Here is a 16,210-nt window from a genome sequence, read left to right as displayed (position 1 = left end):
CTGTGGAGACCTCACGCCCCACGTGTAGAGCAATTCGGCGGTACGTCCACCCAGCCTCCCGCATGCCCACTATACGCCCTCGCTCAAAGTCCGTCAACTGCACATACGGTTCACGTCCACGCTGTCGCGGCATGCTACCAGTGTTAAAGACTGCGATGGAGCTCCGTATGCCACGGCAAACTGGCTGACACTGACGGCGGCGGTGCACAAACGCTGCGCAGCTAGCGCCATTCGACGGCCAAAACACCGCGGTTCCTGGTGTGTCCGCTGTGCACTGCGTGTGTTCATTGCTTGTACAGCCCTCTCGCAGTGTCCGGAGCAAGTATGGTGGGTCTGACACACCGGTGTCAATGTGTTCTTTTTTCCATTTCCAGGAGTGTATGTGTTGCCGACCACTGCGCCGTATTCTGCCTGCATTTGAATACGCATGCCTATACCAGTTTATTTGGCGCTTTAGTTATATTGGAAGAGCACCTCGGCATTGGACGAAACGGGGGATCGTGCCCTAAACCCGGGGTAGGTGCTTTAATGAAATGAAACAACATAAGTGCAAACGCCTTTTCAGGTCTCTCGAGTGCACTTCCAGTGCGCAAAGCCACTGTGCCATGGTGGTGTAGTGCTGAGCACATCTGTGTAGTAACCAGGAGATCCGTCTTCGAATTCCGGCCTCTGTACATATTTTCATTCGTCTCTTCCGTCTGCATATATATATACAGGGTGGTCCATTGATCGTGACCGGGCCAAATATCTCACAAAATAAGCGTCAAACGAAAAAACTACAAAGAACGAAACTTGTCTAGCTTGAAGGGGGAAACCAGATGGCGCTATGATTGGCCCGCTAGATAGCGCTGCCATAGGTCAAACGAATATCAACTGCGTTTTTTTAAATAGGAACGCCCATTTTTATTACATATTCGTGTAGTACGTAAAGAAATGAATGTTTCAGTTGGACCACTTTTTTCGCTTTCTGATAGATGGTGCTGTAATAGTCACAAACGGATAAGTACGTGGTGTCACGTAACATTCAGCCATTGATGACAGTATTTGCTTCGTGATACATTACCCGTGTTAAAATGGACCGTTTACCAATTGCGGAAAAGGTCGATGTCATGTTGACCACAATAGCCAACACGATATCGACCTTTTCCGCAATTGGTAAACGGTCCATTTTAACACGGGTAATGTATCACGAAGCAGATACCGTCCGCAATGGCGGAATGTTACGTGACACCACGTACTTATCCGTTTGTGACTATTACAGCACCATCTATCACAAAGCGAAAAATGTGGTCCAACTAAAACATTCATATTTCTTTACGTACTACACGAATAATAAAAATAGGGGTTCCTATTAAAAAAAAAAAAAAAAACAGTTGATATCCGTTTGACCTATGGCAGCGCCATCTAGCGGGCCAACCATAGCGCCATGTGGTTTCCCCTTCAAGCTAGACGAGTTTCGTTCTTTGTAGTTTTTTCGTTTGATGCTTATTTCGTGAGATATTTGGCCCGGTCACTATCAATGGACCACCCTTTACATCATAGATGTTTGAGGCTTGATAAGGTCTCTGAAGTCTTATTGTTTCATTTGATTAAGGCACATATGCCTGTGTCTCAGGCAGGACTCCACGTTTCGTTCGATGTTGAGGTGGTACTTCAAATTCATTTGGAGAGCTTGTGCAGTCCTGTTCAATTTTTTTCTTTTTTTTGGGGGGGGGGGGGGGAGGGGGGGTACAAAGTGGACTGACGGATGAATGGGAATTTGGACTGGGGAGGGAGTCGTGTTATGGCAGTCGGCGCACTTGTGCGAAGCCACTATGCCAAGGTGGCGTATCTGTCTAGGAGAGCGCCCGTGCGTAAAAACAGTTTACGATGTACTGCGCTCATCAATCAGGGACGTTTACGACGGCGCAAGTCTTAACGTGTCACCTAATACGTGGCTCGCGTTAAGAACGCGCTTCGCAGCCCCTCTCATCCCTCGCACCTGGCTTCCGTCGCGCATCTTGATTCCTCTGCATGCAGAGTGAATCAAGATGCAACCCGAGCCGGCTGGCGCCTCTTTTGTTATGAGCGTCACAGCTATAGCACTGCTAGCGGCCACACGCAGGTTTCGTTTTACAACCGACGCAGACTCCATCCAGACGGCCTGTGGTGACGTGACGCTGGGGCAGGGCTGGGTTGCGGCGCCAAGCGGCCGCTTAGGGCGCCATGCCGAGAAGCTCGAACTCACACAGCTGAAAGTATACAACAGAAGCAAAACAGTTCTAATGAATATTGGCCCGCAACCGAACCGCTTGCGAGATAAATGCGAGTGTGTGGTTATTTGCCGCCACTGATTCCAGTAAGATATCTACCGCGTATTTATAATTAAACTTGCCCTATTTAACACTTTGTAACATGGAAACTAACTACCGTACGAGTACCAAACTTGGTAGCATTAATGCCCAGAGTATGGGGTGCATGATTTCCATGCGTCACCGCTCCACTGTTCAGTTCCAACCATGGCCACCAGGTGCCTTGATCAGTCATCGTGATCCGTAGTCTGACAGTCCAGCCCGATAGAAGAGCGGTCAGCGTGACGGATTGCCGTCCTACGGGCCCGGGTTCGATTCCCGGCTGGGTCGGAGATTTTCCCCGCTCAGGGACTGGGTGCTGTGTTGTCTTCATCATCATTTCATCCCCATCCGGCGCGCAGGTCGCCCACTGTCGAATGTAATAAGACTTGCACCAAGGCGGCCGGACCTGCTCTGCGGATCGTGATGAAAAAGTTCAAATCAACTGGACAACTGTACGTCGCTCTGGGAAGAGCCAACGACCGGTTGCACCAAAGGTCCACTGTACGCACAACGACGTGACCACTTCGCTCTCGACTTTCTCGCAAGGAGAGTGCTCGCCCTGGACCATCCTATGAACAGGCGAAGCTCATTTTTCTCTGGCGGATGAGGTGAACATACAGAATTGTCGAGTGTGGGGATCTTCATCTCCAGGCAGTTCCTCTATGTGGTGAACGTGTCATCGTTGGCCCACACTGTTTTGAACAGGTTGGCATTCAAGGACCAAAGACATGCTGTATGACTGGCCAGCGGTACTGCGATATTCTTTTCCAGTATTTCATACCCACCGAACAGGAAAGTGGCCCATTGCGACCGCTATGGTCGCAGGTACGAATCCTGCCTCGGGCATGGATGTGTGGGATGTCCTTCGGTTCGTTAGGTTTAAGTAGTTCTAAGTTCTAGGGGACTGATGACTTCAGCGGTTAAGTCCCATAGTGCTCAGAGCCATTTGAACCATGGAATATGGGGCCCCATCGCACGCCGCTCGTGAAGTTTATCTGCTTCTCCGAAACACACTACAGAATTATCAGTCGATCGTTTCCAAACGGTAATGGAAACGAGCGTTTGGTGTCACTGGCCGTGAGGCCCCTTGCGGGGAAGGTCCGGCGGCCTTGATGCAGGTCTTATTACATTCGAGACCCATTGGGCGACCTGCGAGCCGGATGGGGATGAAATGATGATGAAGACAGCACAACACCCAGTCCCTGGGCGGAAAAATCCAGCCGGGAATCGAACCCGGGCCCGTAGGACGACAATCTGTCACGCTGACCACTCAGTTATCGGGGCGGACGTTTCCAAATGATTGGCACGATCCGGCACGATCACCTGATCTCACTCCCTGTGATTTCTGGTTGTCGGCCTATCTGAAGGACAGGGTTTACCAGGGGAAAAATCACACACGTGCTAATCTGAAGCGCAGCACATCAAGAGGTAGTCAACATACCTACGGACATGCTTCGTTCTACTGTGCAGAAGGCAATTCTGCGCTTTCAGACACTGATGGGCGCCATATTGAGCTCCTTTTCTATCAGTAATGGCACCGGTATGTGATGGTATAATGTACCGTAGCGGCAGATTAAAAAATGTTTCAGCTGAATTGATTCTGCATTATTTCTCATTCCCATGTCCTTGACATTAATGCTAACAAGTTTGGTACTCGTATGGTAATTAGTTTCCGTGTCATAAGGTGTTAAACAGGGAAATTTTAATAATAACCACACGGTATCTTATTAGCAAGCGACTGTTCTAGAACCTGGAACCAGTTGCACTTACCTAACGGCTTCCAGGGCAACAAAAATTAGATTTTCAATATTTCGCGCAATTATAAACCGAATTTTAAAAATTGAAAATGCTGTCATAATCTACCAGTTAAGAAGTATGATCTCATGTTAAGAGTTTACGACAATAAGACGAGTATTACTGCTAGAAACTGTCTTGATGGAGTGTAACTGATGGCGCCCAAATACCTGGACTTATTCATCCAGTATTTTAGAATCAAAGTATTTAGCGACTTGAGACAAACCTAACACACAACTTCGAACCTCTCCGAAACTTTTCCCGCTGACAACTCCGTAGAGTGTAAATATCTGTGAAGCGAGCATTCGGGTGCGCAGAACGAGAATTCTGTCTGCAACATTTGCTGCAGCTTAAGTCACGTGATTTTGGCACAGCGCATTTTAGCCATCATTTGGAGTGTTATTACTTCGCTGCTACAGATAGGTCGCCTTCAGCAATACAGCGAAACTTTATATACACTAAAAAATACCAGGAACTGCAGTTAGCTTAAAGATGAGAAGACAATGGTATTGTGCTTTTGCGCCACAGTATCGTAACTGAGATTCCACTTTATTTACTTTTTTTTCGGTAGCGGGTAAGAAGTGAAAGCCAACAATCTTTATGTTTTCTGCTACACTGATTCACATTGTCAAATCTGTTACAATTAATTACGTTACAGTGACACTTTATAGGAAACTGTCTCACGCAGAAATACATAGATACACACCACAGTTTGAGAACCTGCATAAGTTGGAAGAAACACACTTGCAAGTTTATCTAGCACTTGCCTCGTAAACGAATGGCCATAAAATCGCAGACATTCTCTCTACAATACAAGATTCTATAACACCACGTCTCGATATTGTTCAACATATACGGTGTCTCATTTCAATATGACATTTACAACCGTACATTTGTTTTACGTACTTCCTTTCACATACTGTACTTCTCTTTACATCCTTAGCAACGACACTGCTATTATTAAAACTCAAAACGTGCTGAAACAAGACGAATACGTGTAATATTCAAATTTCACTATTATCGCAAATCGTAGACCAGCAGCGGCGTAATCCCCCCCCCCCCCCCCACACACACACACAAATGAGGAAAGGAAGAGAGATTATCATTTACTACGTTGATTTTCGCTAAAACTCCAGCATCAGACATGACGTTCTATGATATTACGCCTTTGCTATTAAATCTATTCGCAACATAGTTCGCAGACAGTCTCCAAATATACCACTGAATTAACCTGCAAAATAATACCTTTGTATGACCCACAGTTCAGGAGATATGACGTCACAAACATTGAGATGCGTAAAAAACCTGCTATCGCTTAGGACTGCATTCACCCAGTGTTTCATAATGGAAACACTTAGCGACTTCCAACAAATTTTAAGCTTAATTTCAAACCTCCCAAAAAACTACCTCGCTGAGACGCTTGATGTCAAATATTTAACATATAAAAGTAATGAAACGTTTGAAGTTGTTTTATACGCGGTAGTTCGATTTTTTTAAGAGTTGGGGTTTACTGGTATAGCTCTATTTAGTAAGAACTAGAGAGCAGCTCCGAATCCTCACGCGTTATCACCATCTGCCCTAGGACGACTTGTGTAGCGTTGTGGTGACAGATTATAGACACAAACGTTCCTCATGAATGTTCATCTGTTAGTGAAAACCGTATGAAAACAACTACAGTAGCTCTTGGGATTAGCGTTCACGTACAGACATACTACAGAGCTTGCTAAGGAACAAATGCCAACTGCTAAGGAACAACTGACACTTGGTACAGAACAACCGACAAATGGCAGTAAAATAAAATATAGAGGGCGGGACGTGTTAAGTGCAGCGAAGCCTGTGCGCGAACGCTCTGTATACGTTCGACAGTTATGCTTTACGGTGTCCGACGGAAGTTGTGGAACCGATTACTGCGATATTCCGTGCAGTACGGCAACATGTCTGGAAGACATCATTCGAGTGCTTACCATCGTGAACAAGTAGCTGGATGCCTCGAAGCCGGACAAAATGTCACTACCGTTTGTGCGCCCCAAAATGTTCAAATGGTTCAAATGGCTCTGAGCACAATGGGACTTAACATCTGTTGTCATCACTCCCCTAGAACTTAGAACTACTTAAATCTAACAAACCTAAGGACATCACACACATCCATGCCCGAGGCAGGATTAGAACCTGCGACCGTAGCGGTCACGCGGTTCCAGACTGAAGCGCCTAGAACCGCACGGCCACATTGGCCGGCGCCCCAAAATGTCATTCTGGTATTAAATAAGGCCGCTGAAGGTCGAAATGCTATGCGAAAGCATGCAGGTGGTCGTAGACAGCGACTCAAGGGCCAAAGAAACTGGCACAGCTGCCAAATATCGTGTAGGGCCCCCGCTAGCATGCAGAAGTGCCGCAACACCACGTGGCATGGACTGGACTAATGTCTGAAGTAGTGCTGGAGGGAACTGACACCATAAATCCTGCAGGGCTGTCCATAAATCCGTAAGAGTACGAAAGCGTGGACATCTCTTCTGAACAGCACGTTGCAAGGCATCCCAAATATGCTCAATAATTTTCATGTCTGAAAAGTTTGGTGGCCATTGGTGGTGTTCCTGTAGCCACTCTGTAGCAATTCTGGACATGTGGGGTGTCACATTGTCCTGCTGGAATTGCCCAAGTCCGTCGGAATGCACCGTCGACATGAATGGATGCAGGTGATCACACAGGATGCTTACGTACGTGTCACCTGCCAGAGTCGTATCGAGGCGCGTCAGGGGCCCCATTTCACTCCAACTGCACACGCCCCACGCCACTACAGAACCCCCACAAGCTTCAACAGCCCCCCGCTGACATGCAGAGTCCATACACGTACACGTCCATCCTCTCGATACAATCTGAAACAAGACTCGTCCGACCACGCAACATGTTTCCAGTCATCAACAGACCAAAGTTGGAGCTGACGGACCCAGGCGAGGCGTGAAGCTTTGTGTCGTGCAGTCATCAAGGGTACACGAGCTGGCCTTCGTCTCCGAAAACCCATATCGACGATGTTTCGTTGAATGGTTTGCTCGCTGACACTTGTCGATGGCCCAGCACTGAAATCTGCAGCAATTTGCTGAAGGGTTGGACTTCCGTTACGTTGAACGATTCTCTTCAGTCGTCGTTGGTCACGTTGTTGCAGGATCTTTTACTGGCAGCAGCGATGTCGGAGATGTGATATTTTACCGGATTCCTGATATTAACGGTACACTCGTAAAATGGTCGTACGGGAAAAATTGACATTTCATCGCTACCTCGGAGATGCTGTGTGTCATCGCTCGTGCGCCGACCATAACACCACGCTAAAATTCACTTATGCCTTGATAACCTGCCACTGCAGCAATAGAACCCGATCTAATAACTGCGCCAGACACGTGTCTTCTATAGGTATTGTCGACCGCAGCGCCTTATTCTGCCTGTTTACACATATCTGTATTTGAACACGCATACCTATCGCACTACTTTAAGCAACGCCAAATTTTACCAATTTGTTGGTGGAGGACTCCAACTCTTCTTTTGCTAAGCGATATTCCATTCCCCCCCCCCCCCCCCCCCCCCCCCCCCCGACCGACTTCTAGAATCGCCCCTGACTGCACACGAAGTTTGAAATAAAAACTACATAACTAAAGCGTGATTAAGGAAAACGTTGGCGGATGTTAATACATTTAACGTATCTTAGTAATAGTATACCTAATACTTATGTATGACCTACTTCCAAGAGCGTAAGACCAACAGTGTACGAGTGTTACGGCTTCTGACCAATCATCGCGTTTCTGTTTGTTTTCATCAGATTTATTCTTATGATGAACAGAGTGTACCAGCAGTCCAGCTAGCACAATGGCTGGGAATAGGGAATTGAAAGTAATGGGGTACAGTGGTCCAGCAGCTCCTTACAACCCACACGTTACTGTAGTGAATGCTAAGTGACACTTTAGGCGGTGTACGGAACCACGCCACTGGTCAGTGGACGAAGGGAAACGAATGATTTAGTGTGATATACTACGCTATACTCCTTGGTAATCCACTGGAAGGGTCTGAGTCTGTTTAATGCCTGCCACCAGGTGCAGTGCTAAGAGTGAAGTACAAAGGAGGTGGTGTTACGGTACAAGGGCGTTTTTCGTCGGTAGGGTGTGATCCCCTTATTGCGCTTACAAAAACGCTAAATGCGAAAGAATGTTAACATATTTCTCAACACTGTATACAGTGTACAATAGAGGCACTGTTCGGAGACGATGATTGTATCCGCACAACGCAACCTAACACAAAGTAGCATCTGTGAGACAATAGTTTGTGAACAATATCATTCCTGAAATGGACTGGCCTGCGCAGAGTCCCGCCGTCAATCCAGCGGAACGCCTCTGGGATGTGTCAGAATGTCGACTCCAACATCCGTTACGGCTCTTGAAGAATCTACATCTACGTCCATACTCCGCAAGCCACCTGACGGTGTGTGGCAGAAGGTACCTTGAGTACCTCTATCGGTTCTCCCTTCTATTCCAGTCTCGTATTGTTTGTAGAAAGAAAGATTGTCGGTATGCTGGAAAGAAAAGATTGTCGGTATGCCTCTGTGTGGACTCCAATTTCTCTGATTTTATCCTCATGGTCTCTTCGTGAGATATACGTAGGAGGGAGCAATATACTGCTTAACTCCTCGGTGAAGGTATGTTCTAGAAACTTCAACAAAAGCCCGTACCGAGCTACTGAGCGTCTCTTGCAGTCTTCCACTGGAGTTTATCATCTCCGTAACGCTTTCGCGATTACTAAATGATCCCGTAACGAAGCGCGCTGCTCTCCGATGGATCTTCTCTATCTCTTCTATCAACGCTATGTGGTACGCGTCCCACAATGGTGAGCAGTATTCACGCAGTGCGCGAACAGTTGTACTGTAACCTACTTCATTTGTTTTCGGACTGAATTTCCTTAGGATTCTTCCAAGGAATCTCAGTCTGGCTTCTGCTTTACCGACGATTAATTTTATATGGTCATTCCATTTTAAATCACTCCTAATGCCTACTCCCAGATAATTTATGGAATTAACTGCTTCCAGTTGCTGACCTGCTATGTTGTAGCGAAATTATATGGGATCTTTCTTTCTATGTAATCGCAGCACATTACACTAGTCTACATTGAGATTCAATTGCCATTCCCTGCACCATGCCTCAATTCGTTTCAGATCCCCCTGAATTTCAGTACAATTTTCCATTGTTATAACCTCTCGATAAACTACAGCAACATCTGCAAAAAGCCTCAGTGAACTTCCGATGTTATCCACAAGGTCATTTATATATACTGTGAATAGCAACGGTCCTACGACACTCCCTTGCGGCACACCTGAAATCACTCTTACTTCGGAAGACTTCTCTCCATTGAGAATGACATGCTGCCTTCTGTTATCTAGGAACTTTTTCAATCCAATCACACATTTGGTCTGATAGTCCATATGCTCTTACTTTGTTCATTAAACGACTGTGGGGAACTGTATGAAACGCCTTGCGGAGGTCAAGAAACACGGCATCTACCTGGGAATCTGTGTCTATGGCCCTCTGAGTCTCGTGGACGAATAGCACGAGCTGGGTTTCTCACGATCGTCTTTTTCGAAACCCATGCTGATTCCTACACAGTAGATTACTAGTCTCCAGAAAAATCATTATACTCGAACATAATACATGTTCCAAAATTCTACAACTGAACGACGTCAGAGATATAGGTCTATAGTTCTGCACATTTGTTCAACGTCCCTTCTTCAATATGGTGATGATCTGTGCCCTTTTCCAATCTGTTGGAACGCTACGCTCTTATAGTGACCTAGGGTACACTGCTGCAAGAAGGCAAGTTCCTTCGTGTACTCTGTGTAACATCGAACTGGTATTCCATCAGGTCCAGCGGCCTCTCCTCTTTTGAGGGATTTTAATTGTTTTTCTATCCCTCTGTCATCTATTTCGACACCTACTATTTTGTCATGTGGCGTTATTCATCCACAGACATTCAGACGCTTCAGTGGAAATTTCCCTGGCAGATTTCAAGCCATCATAAAGGCCAACAGGTGGACACACTCTACATTAATCGGCAGTAAAAGATGCCTGTATACTTTTGAACAGGTGGTAGATGGACATCAGTAGTACGTAATGCCCTAGTATATTTCCATTCCTATTACGTGGTGTTTACTTCGTAATGAAAGTGAAACTACACTTTGCCAACACCCTTGATCTCCACTGTTACCAAATCCAAAGGCTATTTTTGTGGAAACTCTGTAGAACACTGAAAAGTGTTATGTTACTATTCAGGGTTTGTGAAAACAGACTTTACAACTTTAAAAATTCATACAAATTTATAGAACGAAGATATAGAGCTGGGTTTAGTGTTATTTTGTAGGGAAACACATTAAGGTTCTTTTTTTTACCTTACACTAACGATGTTGTGTGTGGCTTCAGTTCGTTATCCTGCACACATCCCATCGGAAGTCAATTTCTTGTCAAACTCGCTGTAGCATTGCACGTGTAACTTGCTCAGTGATGGCGTAAATTCTTGTTCTAAGTTCAGGCAGAGAAGCAGACACAGGAGGTACAAACACGATATCCTTGATGAATCCCCAGGTCTGGGGGGCCATGAATTGGCGGTCACTGAGAAAATTTAGGACGATAGCCAGTTAGTGGGGTGGTGCACCATCTTGCATGAAGTAAACATTTCGTTCTTGGTCCTTCTCATCGATCTGTGGTATCAAAAATTGTTTCAACATGTCCAGGTACACTATCCCATTGACTGTTCTCTCACGGGGAAAAAGGGAGCCGTACACTTTGTTCTTGCTCAATGCACAAAAAACGTTCAGTTTAGGGCTATCACGAACATGTTGCAATGTTTGATGTGGATTTGCTTTGCCCCAAATCCTACAGTTACGTATGCTAAGTGAAAAGTCGACTCTTCAGAAAAAATGATTTTGTCTAAGAAATGTTGATCCTCATGTAGTCGATTTAACATATCCGCACAGAAGTTCTTACGAGCAATTTTATCAGTCTTATAATTATAAGATCTATAAGATCACCAATTGTACAAGGACGTCCCATTACGTCCAATGCTGGGGTCCTTGTCAATGTGGGACAGCCCTGGCAGTAGAGACAATATCTAAGGGAAAAATGAACTGAAGTTTGTGTTGGGGAGGACACGCAGCTTACGTAGTTCGTGCAGCAACGTTGACCATCGTACTGCGGTGGTGTAGTGGTTAGGATTTCTGCCTAGCAAGCAAGAAGACCTGAGTTCAAGTCCCGACCGCAGCACTAACTCATTTCGTCTGCTTCGATCACTATTGTGAATTTTTACATTGTCTGTTATTGCTTATACGATCGTTAATCTGTACGGTTTCAAATGCAAACGGTTTCTCAACATATGCCAAACAGTCGTATGTGGGGTTTGCAGTTTGCGAGATGCACGCCATGTCGATTTCGTAGAGCTGTTGACAAAACGTTGTCTCACTCGTTCAACGACCTGGTCAGATGAGCTTGGACAACCAGATGATTTCCCATATCTTACCAAGCATCTTGTTTCTACAAAACACTTATCTCACTCAAACTGTAGGCCTACTACGAGGATCTTTAACTGTTGTCGCTGACTTCGATTCTTTAAAACAAAAGACACAGCTAGCATGCTCGGGTCCAGTGCCATCTTTAACGCAACTGACGCTAGTGCTCCTTACGGTGGGATTCGGCACTAATACCGAACTACGAGAGACAAAACTTGATGTATTTCCCTACAAATTGACACTACAATCACCTCTGTAGGTACTTTGAATTAATATATATAAATTTTCAAAGTTGTAAAGTCCTTTTTGAAACACCCTGTATTTCTTAATGTAAGTATACTGTTAAAAATTTCGATTCAGTGTAGAAGCTTTCGAAATGTGGTGCTACAGAAGAATGCTTAAGATTAGATGGGTAGATCACGTAACTAATGAGGAGGTATTGAATAGGATTGCGGAGAAGTTCGTGGCACAACTTGAGTAGAAGGAGGGATCGGTTGGTAGGACATGTTCTGAGGCATCAATGGATCACCAATTTAGTATTGGAGGGCAGCGTGGAGGGTAAAAATCGTAGAGGGGGACCAAGAGATGAATACACTAAACAGAGTTGCATCAAACCGGTCTCAGGACTCAAGACCACAACAACAACATCTTAAAAAATGAAAGTAGTTACTAGTAACAATTACTGAGTCAACCGTTCGCATATTGTCACAATTTTCAAACTTCATTTCAGTGTGTTGGACCATAAAGATTCTATTTTACATGAAACATTGTGCTTTATGTTTTGGCATCGATTGCCCTTTTTGAAGCGTCACAAGGGGAGAGATTGCCACTCCACAATGTGTATCCTAAGCGATCGAGAAATTATCAGTATGTGTCTGGGTTTCTAGTTTAAGTGATTACTCCATTCTTGGGTGCAATATTTCGACGCCTTGACTGGATGCCTTCCTCAGAACCTGGACACGAACCAAGTCTCGTTGCAGTAAATCTGAAAATCGTTCCATCAGTCATTCCGAGAGGTCCCTATTAATACGGTCTGGGAAACTCACAACGAGGCAGACTTATCACTGTAAGGCGAAATAATCTAGGTACTGTGGAACGCTAAGAAGATGCCGTCGAGAAAGTTTTTCTGCAGCTATAAGAGCGTTAAAAATTGCTGCATTACTGGACTGTGGGGGCAAGCTCGTACATGCCGGGCACCGTAAGCCAGGTGCGCTGATATAGTTAGGAGCGATGGCTATACGAATAGTGTGATTGCTATGAAAGGCAAGTGCCGGAAATTAAAGAAAGACCTTGCAGAAGAGCATTACGGATATAGGTGAAAACTTCACAATACAAGCAAGTTGTCATGGCTCACAAGTTCTGTGGCGCTTCTCTCGAGGACAACAGGAATGGTCCTGTTTAAGATCAAATAAGGAAGGAAGATCTGGGTTTAACAGCCCATGTACGACAATGTTATTAGAAATGGTTCAGATGGCTCTGAGCACTATGGGACTCAACATCTTAGGTCATAAGACCCCTAGAACTTAGAACTACTTAAACGTAACTAACCTAAGGACATCACACACACCCATGCCCGAGGCAGGATTCGAACCTGCGACCGTAGCAGCCCCGCGGTTCCGGACTGCAGCGCCAGAACCGCACGGTCACCGCGGCCGGCTATTACACATAGAGCACAGGTCCAGAGAGCGTCCTTGAAGCGCCAAGCAATATATCATTCCTCGCACATACATCTCACGACAATATCAAGAATGTAAAGTTAGAAAACTTACATCTCGCTTACCAACAGCAGTTCCTTCAGTGCATCATCAGCAATTCTAACTGGGTAACATACAGGGGTTCGGAAAAAAATGGGTAACACCAGAAACAACTCATTACCATGCCCAGTACATTGTAGGAAATCCGTTGCCATTCAAAACAACTTCCAGTCTTCTCTTAATGTACAGATATGGCTCTTGTATCGTTTGCAACGGAATCTTACACCATTCTTCCTACAAAACAGAGGCAAGTTCAGGCAACGATGGAGGTGGATAGCTGTTCGAGTTTACGATCAGTCTCGTCCACGCTTTTGGAGCTTTCACACCCAGTACTTCAGGTACATTCAGCTGTTCCTTCGACAGCTCAATATCTCCAGCCTGCGGGTTGATTTCTGATCTACCTCTAACGTCCATGATGACAGTATATTAAAATACTCGAATCAAGATTTGGCTTTAGCATCTTAACAGTCGTGTCGATGTAGAATAAGGTCGTTTGGACACACGAAGGAAATCTCCAATTTGATTATTGGAGAAATCACTCCGCTATTCGCCCAAAGTGGTGTAGTGAAACATCTGCGCACCTAACTCTGAGTGTCCTTCCTAAAGCAAATTAAATTTGTCGTCAGACCAATAAACAACAAACATTGTCTGGACAAATGTTTAAAATCACTTGGAATCAGGTTTTATGTCAATAAACTGGGTTCCTCTGAACCAGGATAAGATCAGTGACCAGTCACTTCGGCATATCATCACAATCACGAGCACTATACTGCATGCAAGCATCAGAAATTTCAGACAAAGAAAAAGAGGATTTGCAATGTAAAGTTATACAGAAGAAGCTACCAGGAAAATAAAATGTTGTGGAACAATAGTAACTGTGTACGAGGATATAAAACTGCGAGATGGTCCTGTTAAATTTGCTTCAGAAGCGAAACGAAAATTAATTTACGGAAGGCGTCAGATGTTTGTTCATCTGTATGTCTTCATTAATATAAAGGATTTTTTTTTTACCCAAACTATGTTTCGGTAAAGCCACCCCGTAGTCAGCAGGCTTTTGTTGTCTTGCATAGTATTCTTCAGCGTTCTGAGACAAGTAATTTATTTTTACACTTCTTCAGGCTGTATGAAGATATTTTATGAATTTCATTGTTTGGTGTTCACCAAATACTAAAAAATACTTGCAGAGTCGTCTATGTTTGTCGCTGTTGATAATATCTGCCCTGTCGCCATCGGGCGGCTGTCAAGTATACGAGTATGCTCCTGTGTTGATTGTCATTAACAAGCAATGTTTGTTCTGATACACTCATTCCTTCCCAAACACTAGTAAGACAATACATTCGTAGCTCTGCAGTTTCTCGTTTTTGACAAATATGAAAAGCTAAGGCAGAATTATACAGTAAATTTAATATTGCAATATATATATATATATATATATATATATATATATATATATATATATATATATATATATATCAGTGGAAAAATAAAAACAAACACACACACACACACACACACAGACAGAGAGAGAGAGAGAGAGAGAGAGAGAGAGAGAGAGAGAGAGAGAGAGAGAGAGAGGTGTGAAAGCGTAAAAAATGGCAAAACGGTGGCTAAATATGATTTGGGTGAAGACGAACAATTGTTTTGCATCAGGACAGTCCTACAAGTTCCTACATCATCTCCTGCAGACACGCCAGAGCTATAAGCACGTAAACATTTACCTGGGTGTACTTAATCTTGGGATTCCTGTTGGCCATCGCTGGTTCGCTTGCTGGAATGAGAGAGAGAACGCACAGCCGGTGTTTCGCCTCTTGATATGATAACGCAGCTGTCGCAGACGCTTCGCGATGCCCGAATGTGGGCGCTGCAGGACCGGCACTACATGTGTTTACGCCTGCCCCTCCACAGAATCCCGATGCGATGACAGCGCCGCCGGCGGCCGCTGCGAAAAGCAACCTGCACGGATACAAGCAGTTGACGTGGGGGTCGACGACCTTAAACAAGCGCATGGCGTCGGGTTTTCTTTAGTTTCTCAAACGCACTAATTTTGGTTGCGAAATGTGTCCTTACGGAAGAAATTTTCAGTCTTACTCACTGCTGATAGCTTTTCTTCCCCCTTTCAGAACCACCCCTTACAAGAACGATGAATTTTTCTTTGATTGTCAGTTATAAATAGCTCAGCTTGGGATTCGTCCTTCGCTGACCCCTAGTGCGTCCTAAGCCCTCCGGAGCAATGCGTACTCTGTGGCGACGTAGTCTAGGTATAACTGAAAACTGAACACCATTGGTAAAGGAACCCAACCGAGATCTGCCTGTACTGAGACTCATTGGAGCAGCGATAGTATTGGTCATCAAGGTCAAAAGGACTACTACACCATATCTGAAGGTTTTAATATCTCCTACCAATGGGTTGAATAGCCAATGACGTATCTCAAAAAAGAAATTAAAATATTTGGAAAATAAGAGATGACAATTTTTCCATCAATTACGGAAAATGACTTACACGAACTAACGAGTGCTGTCGGCAGGGAATCTGAAATTGATTCTTTATTTCCATATTTCGAGAAGATTTTTGCAGTTGTGTGACAGGATTCGTGATTTACTATTAGGAAGGTCACAGTTCGTAGTAAATGACGAGAAGTTATCGAGTGAAACGCAAGTTATATCTGGCATTCCCCGAGGGAGTGTTATTATAGGACCTCTGCTGTTTCTAATACATATAAACGATTTGGGTCACAACATGAGCAGCGCTCTTAGATTATTTGCAGATGTCGCTGTCATTAACCTCCTTGTAAAGTCTT

The 16,210-nt window shown here is 44.7% G+C and overlaps 1 protein-coding gene across 2 annotated transcripts in view; it reads right to left on the bottom strand.

Moving 5' to 3' along the window:
- Positions 1-15,689, bottom strand: part of LOC126282043 (aldehyde dehydrogenase, mitochondrial-like) — a 126,485-nt gene extending 110,796 nt beyond the window's left edge. The window contains exon 1 of one of the 2 annotated variants that reach the window (XR_007551321.1): positions 15,131-15,298. Coding sequence is in view for 1 of the 2 variants with exons in the window: in XM_049981462.1 (XP_049837419.1) it covers positions 15,131-15,418 (288 nt within the window). In the remaining variant the exon portion in view is untranslated. Of the gene's footprint in view, positions 1-15,130 lie in introns of both variants that reach the window. The other variant, XM_049981462.1, reaches the window with a different exon arrangement.
- Positions 15,690-16,210: the final 521 nt, after the last annotated feature.

Source organism: Schistocerca gregaria, chromosome 1 (genome assembly GCF_023897955.1).
Source record: "Schistocerca gregaria isolate iqSchGreg1 chromosome 1, iqSchGreg1.2, whole genome shotgun sequence".
Classification (NCBI taxonomy): Eukaryota; Metazoa; Arthropoda; class Insecta; order Orthoptera; family Acrididae; genus Schistocerca; species Schistocerca gregaria.
The sequence above is the reverse complement of the archived record's forward strand: the minus strand, read 5'-3'. Positions and strand labels throughout refer to the sequence as shown.